Source organism: Hemibagrus wyckioides, linkage group LG04 (assembly GCF_019097595.1).
Source record: "Hemibagrus wyckioides isolate EC202008001 linkage group LG04, SWU_Hwy_1.0, whole genome shotgun sequence".
Lineage (NCBI taxonomy): Eukaryota > Metazoa > Chordata > Actinopteri > Siluriformes > Bagridae > Hemibagrus > Hemibagrus wyckioides.
The window spans coordinates 24359462-24379408 of NC_080713.1; the positions used below are offsets into that span (position 1 = coordinate 24359462).

The 19947-nt window shown below is 40.2% G+C and overlaps 1 protein-coding gene across 1 annotated transcript; it reads right to left on the minus strand.

Moving 5' to 3' along the window:
* Nucleotides 1-477: 477 nt before the first annotated feature.
* itpkcb (inositol-trisphosphate 3-kinase Cb) lies at nucleotides 478-18981 on the minus strand. The gene is made up of 7 exons (XM_058387268.1): nucleotides 17741-18981; nucleotides 8457-8556; nucleotides 6458-6671; nucleotides 6057-6261; nucleotides 4386-4487; nucleotides 4183-4254; nucleotides 478-2232 (listed from the first exon to the last, which is right to left on the minus strand). Exons 1-7 carry the CDS (start codon nucleotides 18902-18904, stop codon nucleotides 2011-2013), a joined length of 2079 nt encoding a protein of 692 aa, XP_058243251.1. The 5' UTR covers nucleotides 18905-18981; the 3' UTR covers nucleotides 478-2010.
* Nucleotides 18982-19947: the final 966 nt, after the last annotated feature.

The following is a 19947-nucleotide window of genomic DNA, read 5'->3' on the forward strand; positions in this document are numbered from 1 at the left end:
GAGCTAGATCAAGCTGCACAATACTCTCAGAGAGGAAAACACGGACATATTTAGTTGGCTGCTTAATTACATCCGTCACCACATAAAACCCCTTAAGCAAATTAACAACGAACGCACCAGATTCTGAGCGAGTACCTATCTTGAGCCAAGTATTTCAGCGCAATACCTTGCCTTAAAGGTTCATCAATAAAACGTTCCGAGACTTGTAACACTCCTGTAGTTATCATACAGACAGATACAGAAAAATACAAATTCTGTGCAATAAATCTCGCTAGTTCTCTGCAGATTTCCGATTTACTTTTTTTCCGGCCCAGAAATAGGCTTACTCATAAACTGATAAAGAGCTTTTTGCCTTTTAAAGGGGGGGAAAACGGAAGGGTTGTGAATGTTTACATGAAAGATTTAATCAGTATCTTCTCTGCTATTTGTATTTGCATCATCGATAGCAAAACCAGTTTCAAATAAAACGACAAACTGTAGCTTTAAAGTGAACTTTATCAAAAAAAAAATATCTCCACAAACCAGCATCCACTAAATTGATTGGAAAATCATGGCATGAAAAACATGTTCCAGTTTCAAAGGAAATGATGTATTCTTTCAGAAGAGATCAAAAGCGCACGTTTCCAGTCAACATGTTTCAACACAACACTGGGATGAGTTGTGATTTTGGCACTGATATAAGCACTGAGGGATTATGTAAGAAAGTCACAGGTTGAGCAACATGGTCTTCCAATATTTTTCCTGGATCATGATGCACGTAGATCCATCATCCGCTCGACACGATGCTTTTTCACCGATTTAAGAGGTTTTGAAATATTTTTTCTCAAGAAATTCCTTGCTGGCTCAGACTGTACCTTGTTACTGAAATAAAGCGATCGAATTTTTAAAAAAAAATATCAGTCAAAATATTTAAGCGATATTCCAGTCATTGAACAACATTGAATGATTGTTAAAATAAAACAGAAACAAGGCCAAACTACCGATCAGTGGGGGATCTACAGCAGATAGAAAGAACAGACAGATAACATAAAATAGTACAATCAGTGTTTACATAGAATAACACATGCAGTGCCTCAGGAAGTGACTAATCGCTGTTCTTGGCTCCAGTTATTTAATGTGTGTCCTGGACACACAAGAGCTTGTTCTTTGGCTCCAATTTGATATATTTGGTATAGATCCAGTTTCTGAAATACTTTTAATAGGGGGAAAAGGGTCTTAATAAAAATAAAGCAACTTGAGATTTGAGCCCAGAAAACCAGCTGCCTGACCGAATTCTACGGCTTTCAAAAAACAACACCACCTTTTTAAAAGCTCAAATACTTCGAATGTTCAAGATTCACATGGACAAATTACCACGGGAATCGTTCATAGGATGTATGATAACACATTCAGTGAATCGGACCTCAAATACTCGTTCATTAAAACCGAAAATGGAAATTAAATCTTGCAAGCGATGCCGTATGCCATTGTCTCAGATATTAACCTGCTTGTGTTACAAAACATTAAGATTCGAACCTGATTAAAGGGTGAATACTCAGAAAGGTGATGTCGCTGAAATCACTGTTAAAGAAGAGGCAGTAAACCATGAAGCACAAGGGGGGGAGAAATAAAATAAAAGTGTTCTTATGAATAAAATTAAATTAGTCTATTTACACTACTATAAAAATATTCATTGAGGATGCACAGATGGATAGGTTTCCAGTGTTAGTGTTATCTGTAGTTTCATTATGTTTCAAAATCTCAAGCTCTTCGCCCTATAAATGTACAAACCTGCTTTAAAAAAAAAAATAAAAAAAATAAAAGTCTGTCCTTTTCGTCCGATCGTGATCGCGCACGGACTTTGTATACACGGCGCATTCATCCTGCTGCGTGACTGACCCTCAGTCTGCTAAGGCACTCCGACGTTTCTTCTCCTTCTTTTCACATGCTTTGTTTCTTTCTTCCTCCGAGCACGAAGCAACAGTTATCTGGTCTAGAAAGTGTCCTCTGTCCCTACTCCACTGCACATGGTCACGGCTCGACGTACGATTTGTCCGGAATCATGGAGCTGAGGATGTCGATAAGGTTGTCCATTCCCCACAGGTATCCGTCTTCGCGGTTGCCTTCGCTCCACGGAGTGCGATGGTCCAGCCTCTGATGTGGAGGAAGAGGCACAGTCTTTCCGAAGTCGATCATCCAGACTCGCGCCAGGCCTGAAGTGTCGTGGACGAAGAGCAGAGAGCTGCCTACCACCTGCAGAAACAAACAAGCGTCTCTCATTAGCCGAGAAGGTCAGACATTTCTGGTCAATGTGTTGTTTTGTTCATTGTTAATATCCTAACATGGCCTTTATCTTTGAAGATGTGTTGGAATGTGCGCATCTCAAGTCAAGGCGAAGTTTTCTGTTGTGCGTAAAGCGTGTAGCCGTGTATAGAAACCCATAGAAAAGAAAAGAATTGTCCAAAATGTGCCTTTTCCTGCCTAAAAATACACCCTGACTTAAAGAAATTAAACGCATTTCTTCAAAATGACGTTAAACAGATTTCTTTTTATTTTAATTTTATTCATTTTTTTTTTTATCTTATCATGGCATCTTCCCAGTGTGATTTCCTGACATAAAGAACGTCACATTTCATTCTCCAAGTTTTTTCGAGAGATATCTCAGAGATATCTCAGTTTCTAAAGAGAAAATATCACCGATGTGGCGAGAAAATATACTTTTTAATTCATGCTTTCGTGGGACACCTCCATCTGAGTGATGTACATGCAAAGGAAAAACATTTTTGTTCAGTAAAGTAGTTCTCTGTAGGCTTTCATACATTATATATATATATATATATATACACACATACATACATACATACATACATACACACATACATATATATACATACATATATACACACACACATACATACATATATTCTAAAAACCCATAACTATTCAAATGAAGATGATGAGGGACTGGAAAAATAATTCTCACCACCCTACTGTTTATTCTTTAATATACATGTTTCCATTATACGCCATCGTCTTTTTTAACTTTTCCACTTTCACAGGGATTATTCAAACCTTTTGTTGTTTTTGTTTCATTTCCATTCAGGTTTTATGTAAAAAAAATACAAAATTTGCATTAGAAACAACAGCTGGATGGAAAACGTACCAATGATAAACACAAAACAGGGAAGTTATTTAATACATAATCTCTATTTAATTGTGTGTAGGTGTGTGTGGGGGCATGTTTTTAATTCTTTGGAACCACATGTACCAACAAGGATAAAAAAATATCTGATATTTTTTGAGACATTCGGCTAGTCCTCAACTGCAGAAACGCTGACAGAGCCAAATGGCTTCCATTTGGTTATTGGGGTTACGTTTGGGTTAGATTTAGACCTAGCATAGCATTAATTATCTAAAATCAAAACACAGAGTCAGGAAAAATATTAGAACTATCCTGAAGAGCTTCAGACTGTGTCAGATTGTGAAATCTCTTTCCAAGCTCAATCTCTACCCAGCCTGGTCAACTGCAAGTGCACTTATTGTGAAATGGAAGCATCTAGAAGTAACAGGGACTCGGTCACGAACCGTAGACCACGCAAACTTACAGAACCGAGTCTCTGAGTGCAGCACAGGTGGTGTGTAAAAACAGCCTCTCCGTGTGTTGCATTACTCACTATAGAGGTCTAACAGGCCTCTGGAAACAACATCAGCTTGAGATTTGTGCATCAGGAGCTTCGTGGGATGAGTTTGCACGGTAGACCAGCTGCACACAAGCCTAAGATCATCAGGTGCAATGCTAAACGTGGGCAGGAGCGGTGTAAAGTAAAGCATGCCGTCACTAGACTCTGGAACAGTGGAAACACGTTTCTGATGAATCACTCTTCACTATTTGGCAGGTCTGATGGATGAATCTGAGTTCAGAGGATGCCAGGAGAAATCTACCTACCGCAATGTAGAGTGCCAGTAGTAAAGTTTGGTGGAGGAGGGATAATGTTCTGCGGCTGTTTACTCGGGTTTGAGCTACAACCCTTAGTTCTAATATTAGTTATGTTAATGTTATAGCATACAAAGAAAGTTTAGAGAATTTTAGGCAACAGTTTGAGGAAGACCCTTTCCTGTTCCAGCACATCTGTGCCCCTAGGCCAAAAGTTCCTTATTAGTGTAGTAAGAACTACGTGTGTGTGTGTGTGTGTTATGACTCACCTCATGTGTTTGGAAGAACTCAGAGTTCTCTAGCACCCCTCGCAGTTCCTCTAGCCTCAGTAGATAACTCCTCTGCAACGGCAGAACAGAAAACAAAAGCTAAATAAGACTTCTCACTTCTCCGATTTTAAACTCCGAGCCGTGTTACCTGAATACATTTGACTGTCATCTCAATATGTTTGAATGGGAAGAAGACGACGTACCAGGATCTGTGTGTTTCCATCCACAAAGTCCTCCAGGGCTTTCATAACCTGCTCTCTGTGCTTGGTCCTTTTAAAGTTGGTGTTGCATGTGCCATCTGCTTTCTGTACGAGAGAGAGAGAGAGAGAGAGAGAGAGAGAGATTGAAACTAGGTTGAACAGTTTTACATGTATGGTTGTGTGTGCTGGAAAATAAGATCATTCGATCACACTGGCCACAAACAAACAAAAAAAATGCCAACAGCACATGATGGTCATTTGCAAATATACTGTCAGCCACTTTCCATTCAGAGGTGACTGTACAGATCATAAGTATCTAGACCAAGGGCAATAAAATGCCTACTACACTCACTTACTATTTATACCATTTTCTTTTTTTTTTTTTTAGTTCCTGCTTTGTCTTCGAAAACAGATCACAGACAAATCCACAAGATATTTTTAGGTTTAATAGTTTTACAGTCATGATTTCTGTGTTGAATCTTTCGACTGGGATTGTTCAGAAAGTAGTGGTACAGACAAGTTCTGGCAAATCAGAGGTTAACATTCATGCACTTATTACTTTTGTAATAACAGCTTGTTCACATGTGTTTTTTCGCAAGGTGGACACCTGACATAAAAATGGCCAAAAAACAACAACAAAGTCTAATTGTTGCTATGGTGAAGTTTTCTGTGAGGAAATGTTTATGAAGAACATTGAAAATAGTCTCGAGTTTCCACCAAGACTTGGAGAGCTTTGACGTTTTCTGACTAACACGGCATGATCTGTTGTCTTAGAGAGAGAGAGAAAGAGGGAGAGAGGGAGGGTGTGGAAGAGAGAGAAAGGGAGTGTGTGAGAGAGCGAGAGAGAGACAGAGAGAGTCAAAGAGAGAGAGAAAGAGAGAGAGAGCATGTATGTGTGTAGGTTTGAGAGAGAGAGAGACAGAGAGAGAGAGAAAGAGAGAGAGAGCATGTATGTGTGTAGGTTTGAGAGAGAGAGAAAGAGACAGAGAGAGAGAGAGAGTCAAAGAGAGAGAGAAAGAGAGAGAGAGCATGCATGTATGTAGGTTAGAGAGAGACAGAGAGAGTCAAAGAAAGAGAGAGAGAGAGAGTCAAAGAATGAGAGAGAGAAAGAGAGAGGAGAGAGAGCGTGTATGTGTGTAGGTTTGAGAGAGAGATAGAGAGAGAGAGTCAAAGAAAGAGAGAGAGAGAGTCAAAGAAAGAGAGAGAGCGAGAGACAGCGTGACAGAGAAAGGCTTGCGATGGAAAGACTGATGACAGCTGATGTAATATCAGTAATAACAGGAACTAACATGTGAATTTTCCACAAGATTAAACATATCTGAATAAGGAGGAAACAAATCCAAAACAAATTAAGGTAATATTTTTAAAGTAAAGGTGAAGTAATGAAAGCTGCAGGCACAATTACCAAGGCTATAAAATATGTCTGTCAAGATAAGATTCAATAAAACACTTTCACATTTGATGAAAGACTTTTTTTTTTGTTTGATTGAATAGGCGAGAAAATGAAAATGCTCCAAGGAAAACAGTGAAATAAACAACTCATCAAATCTCTCTAACACACCAAGACCATGTGAACAGCCACCAATATCCTCTACTCTAGCCTGTGCCTGAATGAAAGGTCAGCTCAAGCTCGGTGTGTGTGTGTGTGTGTGTGTTAAGAATGCCCCCCCCTACCTTGATGCCTTCAATGCGGAAGCCGAGTGTGGCTGTGGAGCTGAGCGTTTCTCTCCACTGCATGTAGCGTGGTTTCAGAATGGCCTGCTGAGCCTTCTCTTCTGCGCTCGGGGCGTCCGGATCCACCGCCACCATCTTCTCATACATGTCCTTCCTTAACTTGGGCCGCTCGCGAGCTTTCACCAATTCCTCCTCCAAATACGTTCTGCGAATGAGACGGATTATGTATTGAAGACAGTGATGTACTTACCAGGCTTTTGGATTGAATTGTTTATCGATGTGATGAATATTACTGAAATTTAGTATTTTGGAAGAGTCGGCACTTTGTACGAATCAGACGTTGCTGTGGTTTTGTAATCTTTGTTGGGCTTGCAGTGTATTGATCATCTGCATTCTCTCACCTGCTGCCCATCTTGCAGTCCATGATGGACGGAGAGTTGAAGTCGGCCAGCAGGTCGTCCATCAGGTTGTAGTCTTGATCGTCCTGCCGCACCACGCCGTAGTAGCCTGGCACGTAGGGCTTGAGCGAGTCAGACATCAGCTGTTCCAGGCACTGCTGCTCACATGCACAGTACTTCTTCAACAACCGTCCAAATTCTCCCGCCTGGAAATTACCTACACATCACACACACACACACACAATTAATAATAAAATAATGTAAAACCAAATGGACTGTGAATGGGATCAGTAATTTAAATCCCACATCCGCTTATCAAATCATCCCATATGTTTACCAAATGTCACATCTGACGACAGTTCCAGATGTTTTCAGCGGTTTGTTTTACACAGATATAGCTGACTTGCTTAATGTAAATGAGGAAGTTCGTCCTCTTGCGCACACAGTAATCATCAACGCAATCATATTGGTTAAAATAAAAAAGAAAAGAAAAAAAGAAAGCATTTCACACTGCAGAGATGTACCTCCTAGTTAGACACGTTATTAGTAAATAAAACCCATGTATAAGAAGAAGTGACAAAATGTTTTTAATTCTTAATATGTTTTAGGGGATTTGGGATATCGATTGTTTCTAGCTTACAGTACAGTACGCAGTATTTAATACATATGAAGGTGGTATTTTCTAGAAGAAATTGTGGCAAATACCTAACCTCTATTAGGCATGATTACGGTTATGTTCCTGTACAGAAACATCACATCAATAGATAATAACTTAAACACTATTAATCGTAGCACTTTGTACAGTACTAACTAAGCTACTATTAAGTATACAGGAGTAATACAATAAAGTAGGACTGTGAAAGAAAGGGGTATTTTGTACACAGGAATTAAACATTAACTATTCAAACATAACCCAACAATATCAGTGGGGACATTTCCTAGTAACTCGTTTGCAATGCAGGTAGAAATAGAATAGGAACATAAAGCAAACTGTAAGAATTCCTGTGATTATATTATACCGAGTACTACGTATTAGTTACTGTGTACTTAAGTGCTAATTGTTATTCACTGGAAAAATATACGCAAGTACAACATTCCCACCCATTACGTATTAGTTGCTTCCCAGGAATCGAACTCTTAAGGACCAATTATGGTGACGAAAAATAAAGTGCTACTGGTGTCAAACTCCAGTACCCAGCGTTCAACAATCTAAACAACCAGAGGTCATTTTGTTTGATTTATAAATGCCTACATATTTGTATTAAATTAGCAGAGTTTGAGTTTCAGCTTTCCCTTTAACCTGGTTCCATATTCCCAGGAGGGGTGTGATGTGTTGACTGAAGTCTATGAAGTCTCTACCAAAGCACATCTCCTTTGGTATAATTTTTCCCCATGACACGGAATTGTTTACAAGTATGAAGCCAGTTGTGATTCTCGGGAATTGTTCTGGCGAAAGAACATGCAACTCCTGCACTGGAAGTGCACTTAGTGCTTTCTTTTCTTCTTCTTTTTTTAATATAAGCACAATTTAAAGTCAATGTATTTTTATGCTATGGACGAGCAGCCATCTATCATCATTTGTACTGAATACTGATGTGCTGTTTTTTTTTTTATATAGGGTACAATTCCCTGCTTTACTTAATCCATTATGACTATAATTACTTATTTTATGACTAATTCATTATTTATTTTGGATTTGTTTATTCTTACAGTTTCTATTATGTTTTTTTACGAAATGGGCTATAATAATAATAATAATAATAATAAATTTATTATTATTATTATTATTATTATTATTATTATTATTATTATTATTATTATTATTATTATTTATTTATTTATTTTTAATCATGATTTTTCATTTCTATTTATTATTCCATCTAGTCCCTTCAAATACCTCCACCTGATTACCCCATTGAAAATAAATCAATCTTTGAGAGGGGAAAAAAAAAGGTAAGGGAGAAGATATTTAAAGTAAGCGACTGTAAACTGAGGGTCGTACCTGCATGGCCGGCTAACTGCACCCACGGGTAGTGCTTCTTATAGGACACCACAAAGGGTGTGATGTGCACCATGCTTTTTAACTTCCTCCAGGATCTCGTCTGAAGAAAAACAAACAGAGATAAAGACACTGTTATGACAGAAGACTTTGCTCTGCGTGGACTATTGTTTGTCTGTCCTACAGGAAGCAGCTGTTGCAGTGAAGGAACATGGAACACGTTTGGTATTTATCTGAGTGAAAGGATTCTGACCTACGTGAGCGATCTCATGGTAAACGCTCTCGCCGCTGGAGCCCTTACTGTTATACAAATCACTACTGTGTGTCTGATCAAACATTGACCAGGCAGTGTGGGTTTCTGTACACATCACAGACCCTGTAAGTCGGTTTTTCCCAGGGCTGGGAACAAAAGGGTTTGTACTCGCATTCAGGGAGGAGGGGGGGACTTGTGCCACATGATGACAAAAGCAAGAAAAGGTGCGACACGTTTCAGGACACTGAGGTGTCGATTACAGGCGATTTCTTCAGACGGGATTAGGGGTGGGGAAATGGCAACCATGTGTGTGTGTGTGTGTGCGCGTGAGCGTGCGTGTGTGAAAAAGTTCAAATAAAGGAAATAAACGCTGTGTCCATATTCAGGTTTTAAGAAGCACAGCCCAACCTCAAAAATCCCTCAAGTGTCCTTTAATGGACCAAACAGTTCGCTTGAATTGCAACACAAAGGCCACAGAGATTGAGTACAAACGCAAGTGTAAGAGATTACAAGCCTTCTGCAATTTTATGAAGAAATCCACTGTCCAGTTTGCGTCACACAAACTCCCAATGACTGAACAACCAGACCAACGTTTAAACAAGACTTTCAAACATGATGAGTTGAAGTATACACTTTATACACACTTTAGGCTCAAAAGAAACTAAGTCCAAGATAGAGAATATGAAAATGTGCACACATCCTACAACTCATCTGTAAACAGCAAACATATGAAACGTCTTTCACTAAATTTCTTGGACTCTTAAGTATACACAATCTGACAAGTATATTAATAAACACATACTGTTCTACTATTAAGAATAATAAACACAGAGCAACACACTGCTCCCACATACACACACTGCACACTTGCAGAGCCTCTCCCACCTACTCTATGTGGGCATAATAAAATCTCTCTCTCTCTCTCTCACACACACACACACACACACACACACACACACACACACACACACACACACCTACACAAGGACATGCAAATCTTACATAAAAACAATGAAGTGCTCATGGACACACCTACACACTTCTGAAATCTTCCACATGCTGGTCTGATTTTTTTCCTTTTCACACACGTCACATGCTCCTATACAGCTTCTCTTACATAACACACACACACACACACACACACACAATTTTATAACAAAACTATTTTAGTAATAGTGCCTACTGATTGTATGATTAAGAGAAATTACAGGTCAGTGTACTAACCTCTTTACTGTACATAATCCAGTAAAGGAGGATATTATTAAGAATCATGTCCTGTTTCAGGTTGGATTTTCTCGTTCTCTGATATTTAACCTATTGTGTTTACTGATTTCATACTAATCTTATCATTCATCCGAGGTGATTTAAAAATAGGAGACACAGAGATAAACAAAGACAGAGACACACACAAGAATACACACACGCATGCATGCACACGCGCACACAGCTTGTCATGTTATAAAGAAACCACAAAACACAAGTTCCTCTCTCCTGAAGACTCCACCATGTACAACTAAAAGCTAAACTCTTTCTCTCAGACTGTGACAGACCACTGACAGTGGAGACTCCTTCACTCCAAAGACAACAAAGTCTGATATAATAATGAATAAATGTCTCCATACATACATCACCATAGCAACAAATATACCTTTTGTTAAATTAGAGACTCTTCGATTGTGGAGCATCTGCCTGGCAAGTCCCTGTGTATAAGCTGTTACTATAGAAACAATAACGTATTCGGACGAGTGGCTTGATTTGTCTCGTAACTGGTACAACTCTCACAGCTGTTCTTTGAATATTAACCAACATTTACTGACCAGTCAGGATCTGACCCATACCACCCATCAATAACAACTTATTCACAAGTTCACACACACACACACACACACACACACACACACACACACAGAGGCAGAAAGACAGCCACGCACACAGACAGAGACACATGCACATAGAGACAGACAGAGAGACAGGTGCACAGACAGATACGCACAAAGATAGACAGACACACACAAAGACTGACAGAGAGACACACACATAGACAGGCAGATAGACAGGCACACAGACAGACACGCACAGACAGACAGACACACACAGAGACAGACACATAGACATGCACAGAGACAGACAGAAACATGCATACAGAGACACACACAGACAGACACAGACACGCAAACAGTCAGACAGACACTTTTTCTGTTTCACCGGCTCTTATCATAGCTGAAAGACGAGTCCTGTCATTACGTTTATAGTCGTCTTACTGGATGTTTGATTCCATTCCAGAGGTCAACGTTGTTATGAATAACAGCCATTCCATAAAAACAGGAAGATCTCCGTCTGAGGGCTCCAATCCTGAATGAACTCATGCGGCCACACAGACAGCACCGTGTGTCTCGCGGGTACACAAACCTACAACACCAAGACTGACCAGCTTTTCACTGAAAATTCGTTCCAGACGGCTCACTCTGTTCCACTTCCTGTTAGGTATTTAATGCAGCGTTGAACTTCACCATAAGACACAAACCTTTTAATCCCTTCATGCGATATTCAGGGCTAGTCTTGCTCAATCTAGATCAACAGAATGGAATTTATTTTAAAACGTTTTATTTAATGTTTCGGGGGCGAAAACAAATGCACTGTTATAGAAAATGATCAACCTTCTTCATTACTTACCATCGTTAAACATGTTAATCTATCCTTGTGAGGACCTACAGTTGACTAAATTGTTAATGCGGTTCATTCTAAAGAAATCAAAATAAACTCGAAACCTAACCACAAACTTAACGATTAATCCCCGTGAAATCTCATGAGCTGCTTCTGTACATGGATGTACTTCCTTCTGAACCAGGAAGTCTGAAGAATAGCTGCTTGATTGACAGATCAGTGTTTAAGATACACTACAATACCCAGTCTAATCTAAACACATCCTGACCGGATCTCAGTAAATTTAGTAAGCTTAGTGACTCTCACTTACTGGTAACGATGACCAAGCCGCGATTGCACAGAAAGACGGAACCGGGTTCTTACTCGACATGTTCCAGCAGTGAAGCCCCAGGCTGGTGAACCTCCTCTGAGCAGTGGCAGTCACATTACCATGACCTGCTGCAAATCCCACACACTTCTATATAAATAAAAACACCAACTATTCCATGTTTACTGCGAACAAGCTGCTACTGTAAAGCAAGACCAGCTTTTGGAGTCAGAATCTGGTTCTCTCTGGTTCTCTCTCTCTTCTACTACTGTACTACTGTATTATTTTTTTTTGTTTTTTTTTTACAAACTATTACAGTCAGTCACACACACACTTGCTCTGGCTGAACTCCTATTTCCCCCGGTATTCTTACTACAAAAGTGATTTTAGTTTGCTGAACAGATGGAATAACATTTTATTTGCTGATGTTTCTTTATTCATGCTGAGATCGGATTCGTCCCCACCCACTGTTAAATCCTTGTGTGTTTACTTGCTCTACCCTTTTTCCACTCCTCCCACTCTCTACCCCCATCCTCCCCACACCCGAATGCTCTTTTTGTCTTTTTCAGATTCCTAAACATGTCAAAGTTCACAGGAGGCAAACCTTCTGAGAGAGAGAGAGAGAGAGAGAGAGAGAGAGAGAGAGAGAGAGAGAGAGAGCGCGAGAGTGCATCCTATTCCACCACTTTTGTAAGATTTCCTCTACTGTAACTGTTGGAGGAATGAGGTAGATTTTTAGGCCTAGTTAAATTACAGAGCTGATAATATCTGAAACCACATCACACACACTCACGTTTGCCTGCATCAAAGTGTGTGTTTGTGTGTGTGTGAGTTGAGCATGCGCCAGAAAGGGGGGGAAAAAAGCGAGCAGAAAGCATAAATACATGCAACATGAGCAGAACTTTCCCCTCCTTCTGCACAGAGTCTTTTCTACCAAAACAACTGAAGGAGTGGAAAAAAGCGAAGAGACAGAAATTATTAATACGGGGTAGGGCATGGGGAATTTTGGAGAACAATTAAAGTAAAAAATAAAAGAGAAAGAGAGAAAGAGAAAAGAAAGAAGTCACACCATATATGGCTTCAGAGAAGGCAAGTGACAAAAGGAACCTCCCACAATTCAATTTTCCATGACACGCTCTTTGACTACAGGGCTGCGTTACCATCAGCGTGTGTAAGCAAGTCTGCAGGTGTCAGTAGCTGACATAAAGACTGGTCAGGTCGGTCTGCAGCTCAATACAGAGCTGTCACGGAAAACCACTGAACAGACCAGAGGCTAATTATCTCATTACGGTTTACTGAAGAGACACAATGCCAACAATGAGGTGCTTTTTGCCAGGACAGCTTCCTAGGCTGTGTGTGTGCGTGTGTGTACTCTCTTACGTATATATACTTATGTAAGACAGTAGGTGTGTGTTTTTTTTTTTTAAAAGACGCCTTCCTGTCCTCGTACCACGTGCTACCTCCTTATTCTGCAGTTATACCACAAACAAAGAGAGAAAAAACACACACACACACACACACACACACACAATATGTTGTCTCGGCAAATGTAGTAGTTCTGCAAATATGTGAACTAAAACTGTTCCACAATTCTCAGACAGCATCTTATCACGGATATACAAAAATAAAATAAAATAAAATAAAAAAATTTAAAAATAAAAGATTTCTATAATATAATATCTTGTATATGTTACCGTTTTGCAGCTTAGCAACAGGGACAATACTCACATTAGTTGTCGGTAATTTTATTTATTTTTTTTAAATACTAGTACAAGTGATAACCCATTCAGACTGAGGGACACTCACTATCATATTACCAAGAAACACACCACATCTGCAATAATAAAGGACGGAACAGTGTTGCCTCTTACTGTTACAAAACACTGACACTGGAGACTCCTTCCAAATGTTTTTAAATAAAGACGTTCTTACAGAAAACTTCAGCAGATCATCAATTTTCTTGTTTTTGTTCATATCTAAATATGTAGCATGTCCAGCATAAACCCTCTCTTTAAATTGTTACTATAGAAGCACTAATGCATTACAGCCATTAATATAAACCTGTAATCTGACCGTTCGGGTTTTAAAAGGACAATTCAAGCGATGCGATAAAATACAATTTAAAAAAAAAAAAAAAAAGTGACATATGTATTCCTTCAAAAGAAAAAAAAAATTAAATTATATATATATATTATATATATATATATATATATATATATATATATATATATATATATATATATATATATATATATATATAAAAATAAAAAAAGAAGAAAAAAACAAATTTGGTGCCTAAAGCATCAAAACATTTATTTATTTATTCATTTATGTATGTATGTATGTATTATCTAGTTAAATGTGAGACGAATCAATTTTTTTTTTGCATAATAGTAACAAAAACCTAACCTACTGAAAGCCCATTTAAGTCACGCTCGAGTGCGATTCGAGATCCATTACATTCCTGACGCAAGGCACCATGGGATTGCAATGAAACGTTCCAGGAAACAGCAAAAGCCATGGATCTGGTGACAAGCTCAGAGGCAAAGCGATTTAGTAACCAAGACGGCCGATACTACTCTGCTCACTTTACTGCTACATCTACGACAGACTGCCCTGCATAGCATACATGGCAATGTTTTGTTATTGTACATGACTTTGTAGCTCAGACACGTCAGCGTGTTCCAGATGACAGGAGCTGCACGTGTTTATGGCGGCTTTTCGTGCTGAAGCAGCACAGTGAGATCATGCTGGAACAGGAATGTGACCAGCCAGGCCAGAGAGATCAGACCTGTGGGCTTAATGTGTGCAATGTGAACGTGTTTACCTTTCATTTCTTAACATTTCTTTTATTTATTGATTTATTTCATCATTACGTTGCACATTTGAAAAACAGGAAAAGCAGGAACGCAAGGAGTTTGGTTCATTTCCGTTTCCCTATAAGTGAGCATTAAAACCAAATAAAAAGAAATTAATTCAATTATTATTTAATTCTTTAAAGAAAATAAAACACTGACTTGTTTTTAGTCTCAAATCAATCAAAAGAGCTTTGTGGAACACATTTATAGTTTTAAAATCAGTTTTAAGCATCATATGCGTATCCGGATCTTTCTCCCTTTTCATTTCAGAACAAGAAACAAAAACCACGAATGAACACAACATACACAGACCCTGCACCTAACGTGTACCTTTTGTTTTACTAAAGCATAGTTGTTCTAGATGGAGCATCACCACAGCTCTACATCTCTCCATTACCATGTTTGTCACTCTCTCCCTTCGCTTTGTACTACATTTCTCTAAGCATGTACCGTAAATATTCAAGATTTCACTGAACAGCATATTCTTTTGCTGAGTTTTAGGAAATTCGATGACATTAAAAAGAAAGCTACCGACTCGTATAACAACAGGTAATAACCTGAAACAGGCTTGCCCTCAGCCCACAAACAATTTCATTTCCTCCTACAGGCCTTCTAGTCTCTTTAGGAAAGACCACATTTCTGAATTACTGGGTAATTAAATAAATTAGCGCAATAAAGAAATCGTGTCTGCCCAGTTTTGGACACGTCGCTCTGGATTGCAGTATTGTGGTCATTTCATTTTATGACACTGTAAATCCCGAATGCTCGAATTTATGGCTTTACAAAATGCAACACAATACACCACCCTCGTTCAACAATCACCTGTCAATCAAATCAGAGCACCGACATCAAGACGAAATCAAAACAACGTTCATTTTTCCTTCAACAGAACGGTATCTAACTTTTTTTTTATTAAATAAAATGCAACTGAAGCAGGGACTGAAGACCCAGAAAAGAAACCACAGCAGTGTGTTAGTAATGCAGAGAGAGCCAAGAGAGCTACGCTTTTACACTCCTCGCACTGTAAACACTGCACACCCACGCCCGGCCCTGCATGATATCTCTTCTGTGAGAGACTAATCCCTGACCTTTGACCCCCACCACCACCACACACGGCTGAACTGTATAGTCAAAAAGACAGCTTGTAATTCCCAAAGAGTTCCTTCTTTATCATGCCTTCTGAACTCCTGCCTGTAAATGGCGTATTTCTCAAGAGTCAGCTGACATTTTCCCATTTGTCACTCGGCCCAGAACTTCTAAAATGTTCCAAGAGTCAACGGTTTGGCGTTTAGGCCATGAGTCACTCCTAATTGAGTCTGGATTCTAGTATTCTATTTCCATTTCCATTTCCAGGGCATCAAGTGACAAAAATGTGCGCTGTAGTTTTCTGTGTATTAGGGATCTGACTGAATATGAATAAAAACCCCATTGACAATAATCAGATGCAAATCAGATATAAATATGAGGCATGCTGGGTTTTTTTTTTGTGTGTGTGATTTTTTTTTCCTTTAACATAAACACTGCCTTCCTAAGCTGTAATATTTCTGTACACACTGGTCCAATACTCCAAACGGCTCCATTACAGTTCATGTAGAGCACTCGCTGGGCACAGAGCAACACGCCTCTGCTAGTTATAAAAATAATATCTTAAATTAATCTTTCGCTTGACATGCCATCACACACTCGCGCAGAAGATTAAGCTTTGTTTAGGATAGCTCAATCTAATCTTAATCTAGTCCAGCCTGCAACATGGCAGACTTTTCAGCAAGGGCCACAGCATGTCAATAATAAACTCGAGCGATGTAGCTGAAGTTGAGGAAATGCAAAAAAATTTCTGGCTCCAATCTGAGTATAGATAAGCAAAAGCTTATCTCTATAGCATAAGCATATAGAGCAATGCAGTGCTTGGCTAAAGAGTTGTAGCACAGTGACTAAGCTGGACGACTGATCAGAAGTCTGCAAGTTCAAATACCAGGACCACAAAACTCCCAGTGCTGGACTCTTCTTGAGCAAGGCCCTTAACCTTTAACTGCCAGTTGTATAAATGAGATAAATGCAAGTTGCTTGGGATGAGACTATCTGCCAAATGTTAATGGAAACATTTAGCACAGAATGGCATTTCTAGGAAAATGACAAACTCCTCTTTCTTAGCAGCTGTTTGACATGACAGCTTTGACAGTCATAACAAAGCCTCACAGTTTCTGTATGCACACAAGTGGGAAGCACAAGTCCAGTGAATTCCACTACATTGCTCCCATGTGCCCACAAAACGGCTAACTGAAGTCTGCTGTGTGTCATTATGCTAATGATTGTTGTGCTGTGAATCAGCCTGTGTGTGTGATTAGAGACCTGCATTGGCTAATCAGCTGCTTGGCCTGAGACAGACTCTCAAATATATTACTGTGTGTCTTGTTGAGCATGACTGTAGGCCTACGAAGCGATGACACATGCTATATAAACAATGTATTATGATTTAACTTCCTTCCAATGTTGTGGATTAAAAAAAAGAAGAAGAGTGTGTTAGATCCTTGCCGTGCCGTGATTAAATACTGCCATGTAGTTAGTATTTTGGCTTCATCTTTATTAATGACTTTATCCTGGTGAGGCTTGCAGTGGATTCTGAGTCTATCCCTGGAATGCTGAGGTGGAAATCACAATGGATGGGAGCTCAGTCTATCTAGGCCACCACACACACACACACACACACACACACACACACACACACACATATGGGGAATTTTACGCACCCAATCCACCTACTGGTGTGTGTTTTGGGGGTGGGGGGAAACCGGAGAAACCCAATCAGAAAAGACAGTTCAGGATTGAACTGTCTTGCACCAGGGTGCAGCCCAAATATACACACCATGATCACTGAAACTGCTGTCATTTATTCCTTCTTTCCTTCCAATTAAGTGTTTTATGTAAACAAAAACAAACGCTCAGGAGGAACATATGAGAGTATGAAAATACTCAAAGTTGAGATCAGTGAATCAAGGAATCCCAGCAACAAGGGAAGTTGTAGTTGTGAACTTCTTATGAAAAAAATACAGCAATTGTGGTACTTATGCAAAATGTAGAATTTCGTTTTGCACCAATTACGCATAATTAGGGGGTGTAATGTGTTTATTGTGCGCTCGTGTTTCCTCTTGACTCATCTGTTGATCAGCAGCATGGCAATAATTACAAACGGAAAAGGCACACTTACCCTGGACAGCTCTTCCGGACTGCCGAACGGGACGCGCGTGCTCGGGGACAAGCCGGAGGGCTCGACGTCACTCCCGGTTATGTCATCCTCTGACTCCTCGAAGGAGGACGCGGACGAGAGTCCAGCCGAGGATGAGCTGGAGAGTTTCCGCATGGACACGCGAGGGATAGGAGAACCTCCGCAGCCGCTGTCCGAGTACGGGGACTCATGGCCGGGCTGCAGGTCCAGAGATAAAGCCCCGAAGTTCAGCGGGAACTCGGCGACCTCCACGTCCTCGGCTTGGCTGGGGCTCGGATCGTGTGTCACAATGAGTCTCGGAATGGTCCCGGGGTAAGTGTGGTACTCCATTAAACCCTGGCCATGGTCGTACTCCTCTTCAAGACAGATGGGTGTGTTGTCTTGGTCCTTGGTTCTGTGCGTAAAGTCAGGAGGCGATTCTCCCGGTGAAGAGGGTTCGACAGTCCGAGGAGTTCTGGTCATACGTGACGGAACGAGGAGCCTGTTGGCTACATAAGAGTTCGCGCAAGAGTGAATCTGTCGCTCTGGAGCCGTTTTATTTTCCTCTGTAAACGGGCCGGTAGGTATCGGTGTGAACAGCCTTAGGGCTGTTGCGCCATCGAAACCGATCCCGCTCAGATTGATGTCTCTTTCTCGGGGTTCCTCCATGCTCGGCGGTGAGCAGCTCCACTCATGATTCTTCGTCTTCTTCTCGGTAGCTGCTCGTGCTCTGCATTGTGAATCGGTAAGATCAGCCCACTCGAGCACACCGACGCTACCGAAGCCCGCATCGATGGCTACAGTTGCTTCGTGGCTCGAAACTCCTTCGAAGTTCGCGACGGAATGCGCGGAAGCCCGTGCAGTCGTGCAGGCGGCGGTCCGGTCCGTCTCCGAGTCTCTCCCACCGTCGAGCGACTTCCTCTGGCCGTCTATCTTTCCGCGCGTCTCCAGCACATCCCCTCCTACTTCAAACGCGTGACGCCGGTACCATTCAAGTCTCGGTAGCTGCTTATTTTTCATCGGATTGTCGTCCAACCGGTGGCTCCTGCTTTCCAAACAGGCAAATCCGCAAAGTTGTAATGTTCCGCCCGTCGCTCGGGCTGCCTCTCCGCTCGCTCTGACTGAAGGCGCTGTGGAGTATGACAACGCGCACACAGATTGACCCATCCTACGTGCCGTACAGATCAATCAGCCAATGCCTTTAACTTTGTCCGGATACAAAATGGCTTCCTGTTGGCCACATAGTGCACTAAGTAGGGTGCATGTGCGAGCCACTGTTCTGTAGCCAGTATAGTGTACGTATATAGGAAGTACAGAGACATTTGTATCTCAGCCATGGTCGCCACGCCCACTTTTCCTCTTCCAGATATTTTCTTTCTTTCGTTCTGTGTAGGATTTCTTACAAAATTTATGACGCAGATCCTTAGCAACATTTTTTTTGTCACTCATTTCCTGAATGATGAATGCCTAAAATATTTTATTATTAAAATTATTATTTTAATAGGGATTGCCATTAATAATGATTTGTACACTCTGTACCTAATAATGATTTGTTCTCTCCATCAGTGATTTTCCTTTTCTTAAATTCCCAGATAAATTTCTTGTATATTGCTGGACAAGGCTATAACCCTATACGGTATATCGAGTGTGTATAGTGTTCATGTTAAATAAGCACACATTCTTCACAGCCGGACTTAAACAGGACACAGTAATCATGAGACCTTTGACCAGAGTATACAGTAGCTAATAAAACTTTATCAATCTCCCTGAGAGTTTGTGAAAGCTATACTGGGATGATATTTGTATCCAGTGTCTGAAATTGTCGTTCAGTCTGGAGTTTTGTCTCCCCCTTGTGTAGTAATGAAATGAAACACACACACACACACACACACACACACCGTTTCAAAACAGATGTGTAAACAGTCTCCACACAAATATTAATGCTGTGAAAAAACAAACATTAATGATATGAAAAGTTACTGTTTCTTGAAAAACAAATAAAAAATGTCTTAAAAAGCAAATAAAAAAAAAGCACATCATTACCCTTCACTGTTTTCCTATAACTGCATGCCACAGTGTGTTATACACCAGTCAGGAATAACATTATGGTTGAAGTGAAATGATTCATAAAGATAGATAGACCTCAAACCATACACTGATTTTAGTTACTGATGATAAACAGGCATAACATTATGAGCACTGAGAGGTGA

Bases quoted from the DNA above. Each gene is read 5' to 3' on its own strand.
- itpkcb (XM_058387268.1), bottom strand. From the start codon at position 18,904: ATGGGTCAATCTGTGTGCGCGTTGTCATACTCCACAGCGCCTTCAGTC. The intron at 6,672-8,456 runs GTACGACCCTCA...TGTGATGTGTAG, and splicing joins GCAGTTAGCCGGCCATGCAG to GTAATTTCCAGGCGGGAGAA. The intron at 4,255-4,385 runs GTACGTCGTCTT...CTGCCGTTGCAG, and splicing joins ATGGAAACACACAGATCCTG to AGGAGTTATCTACTGAGGCT.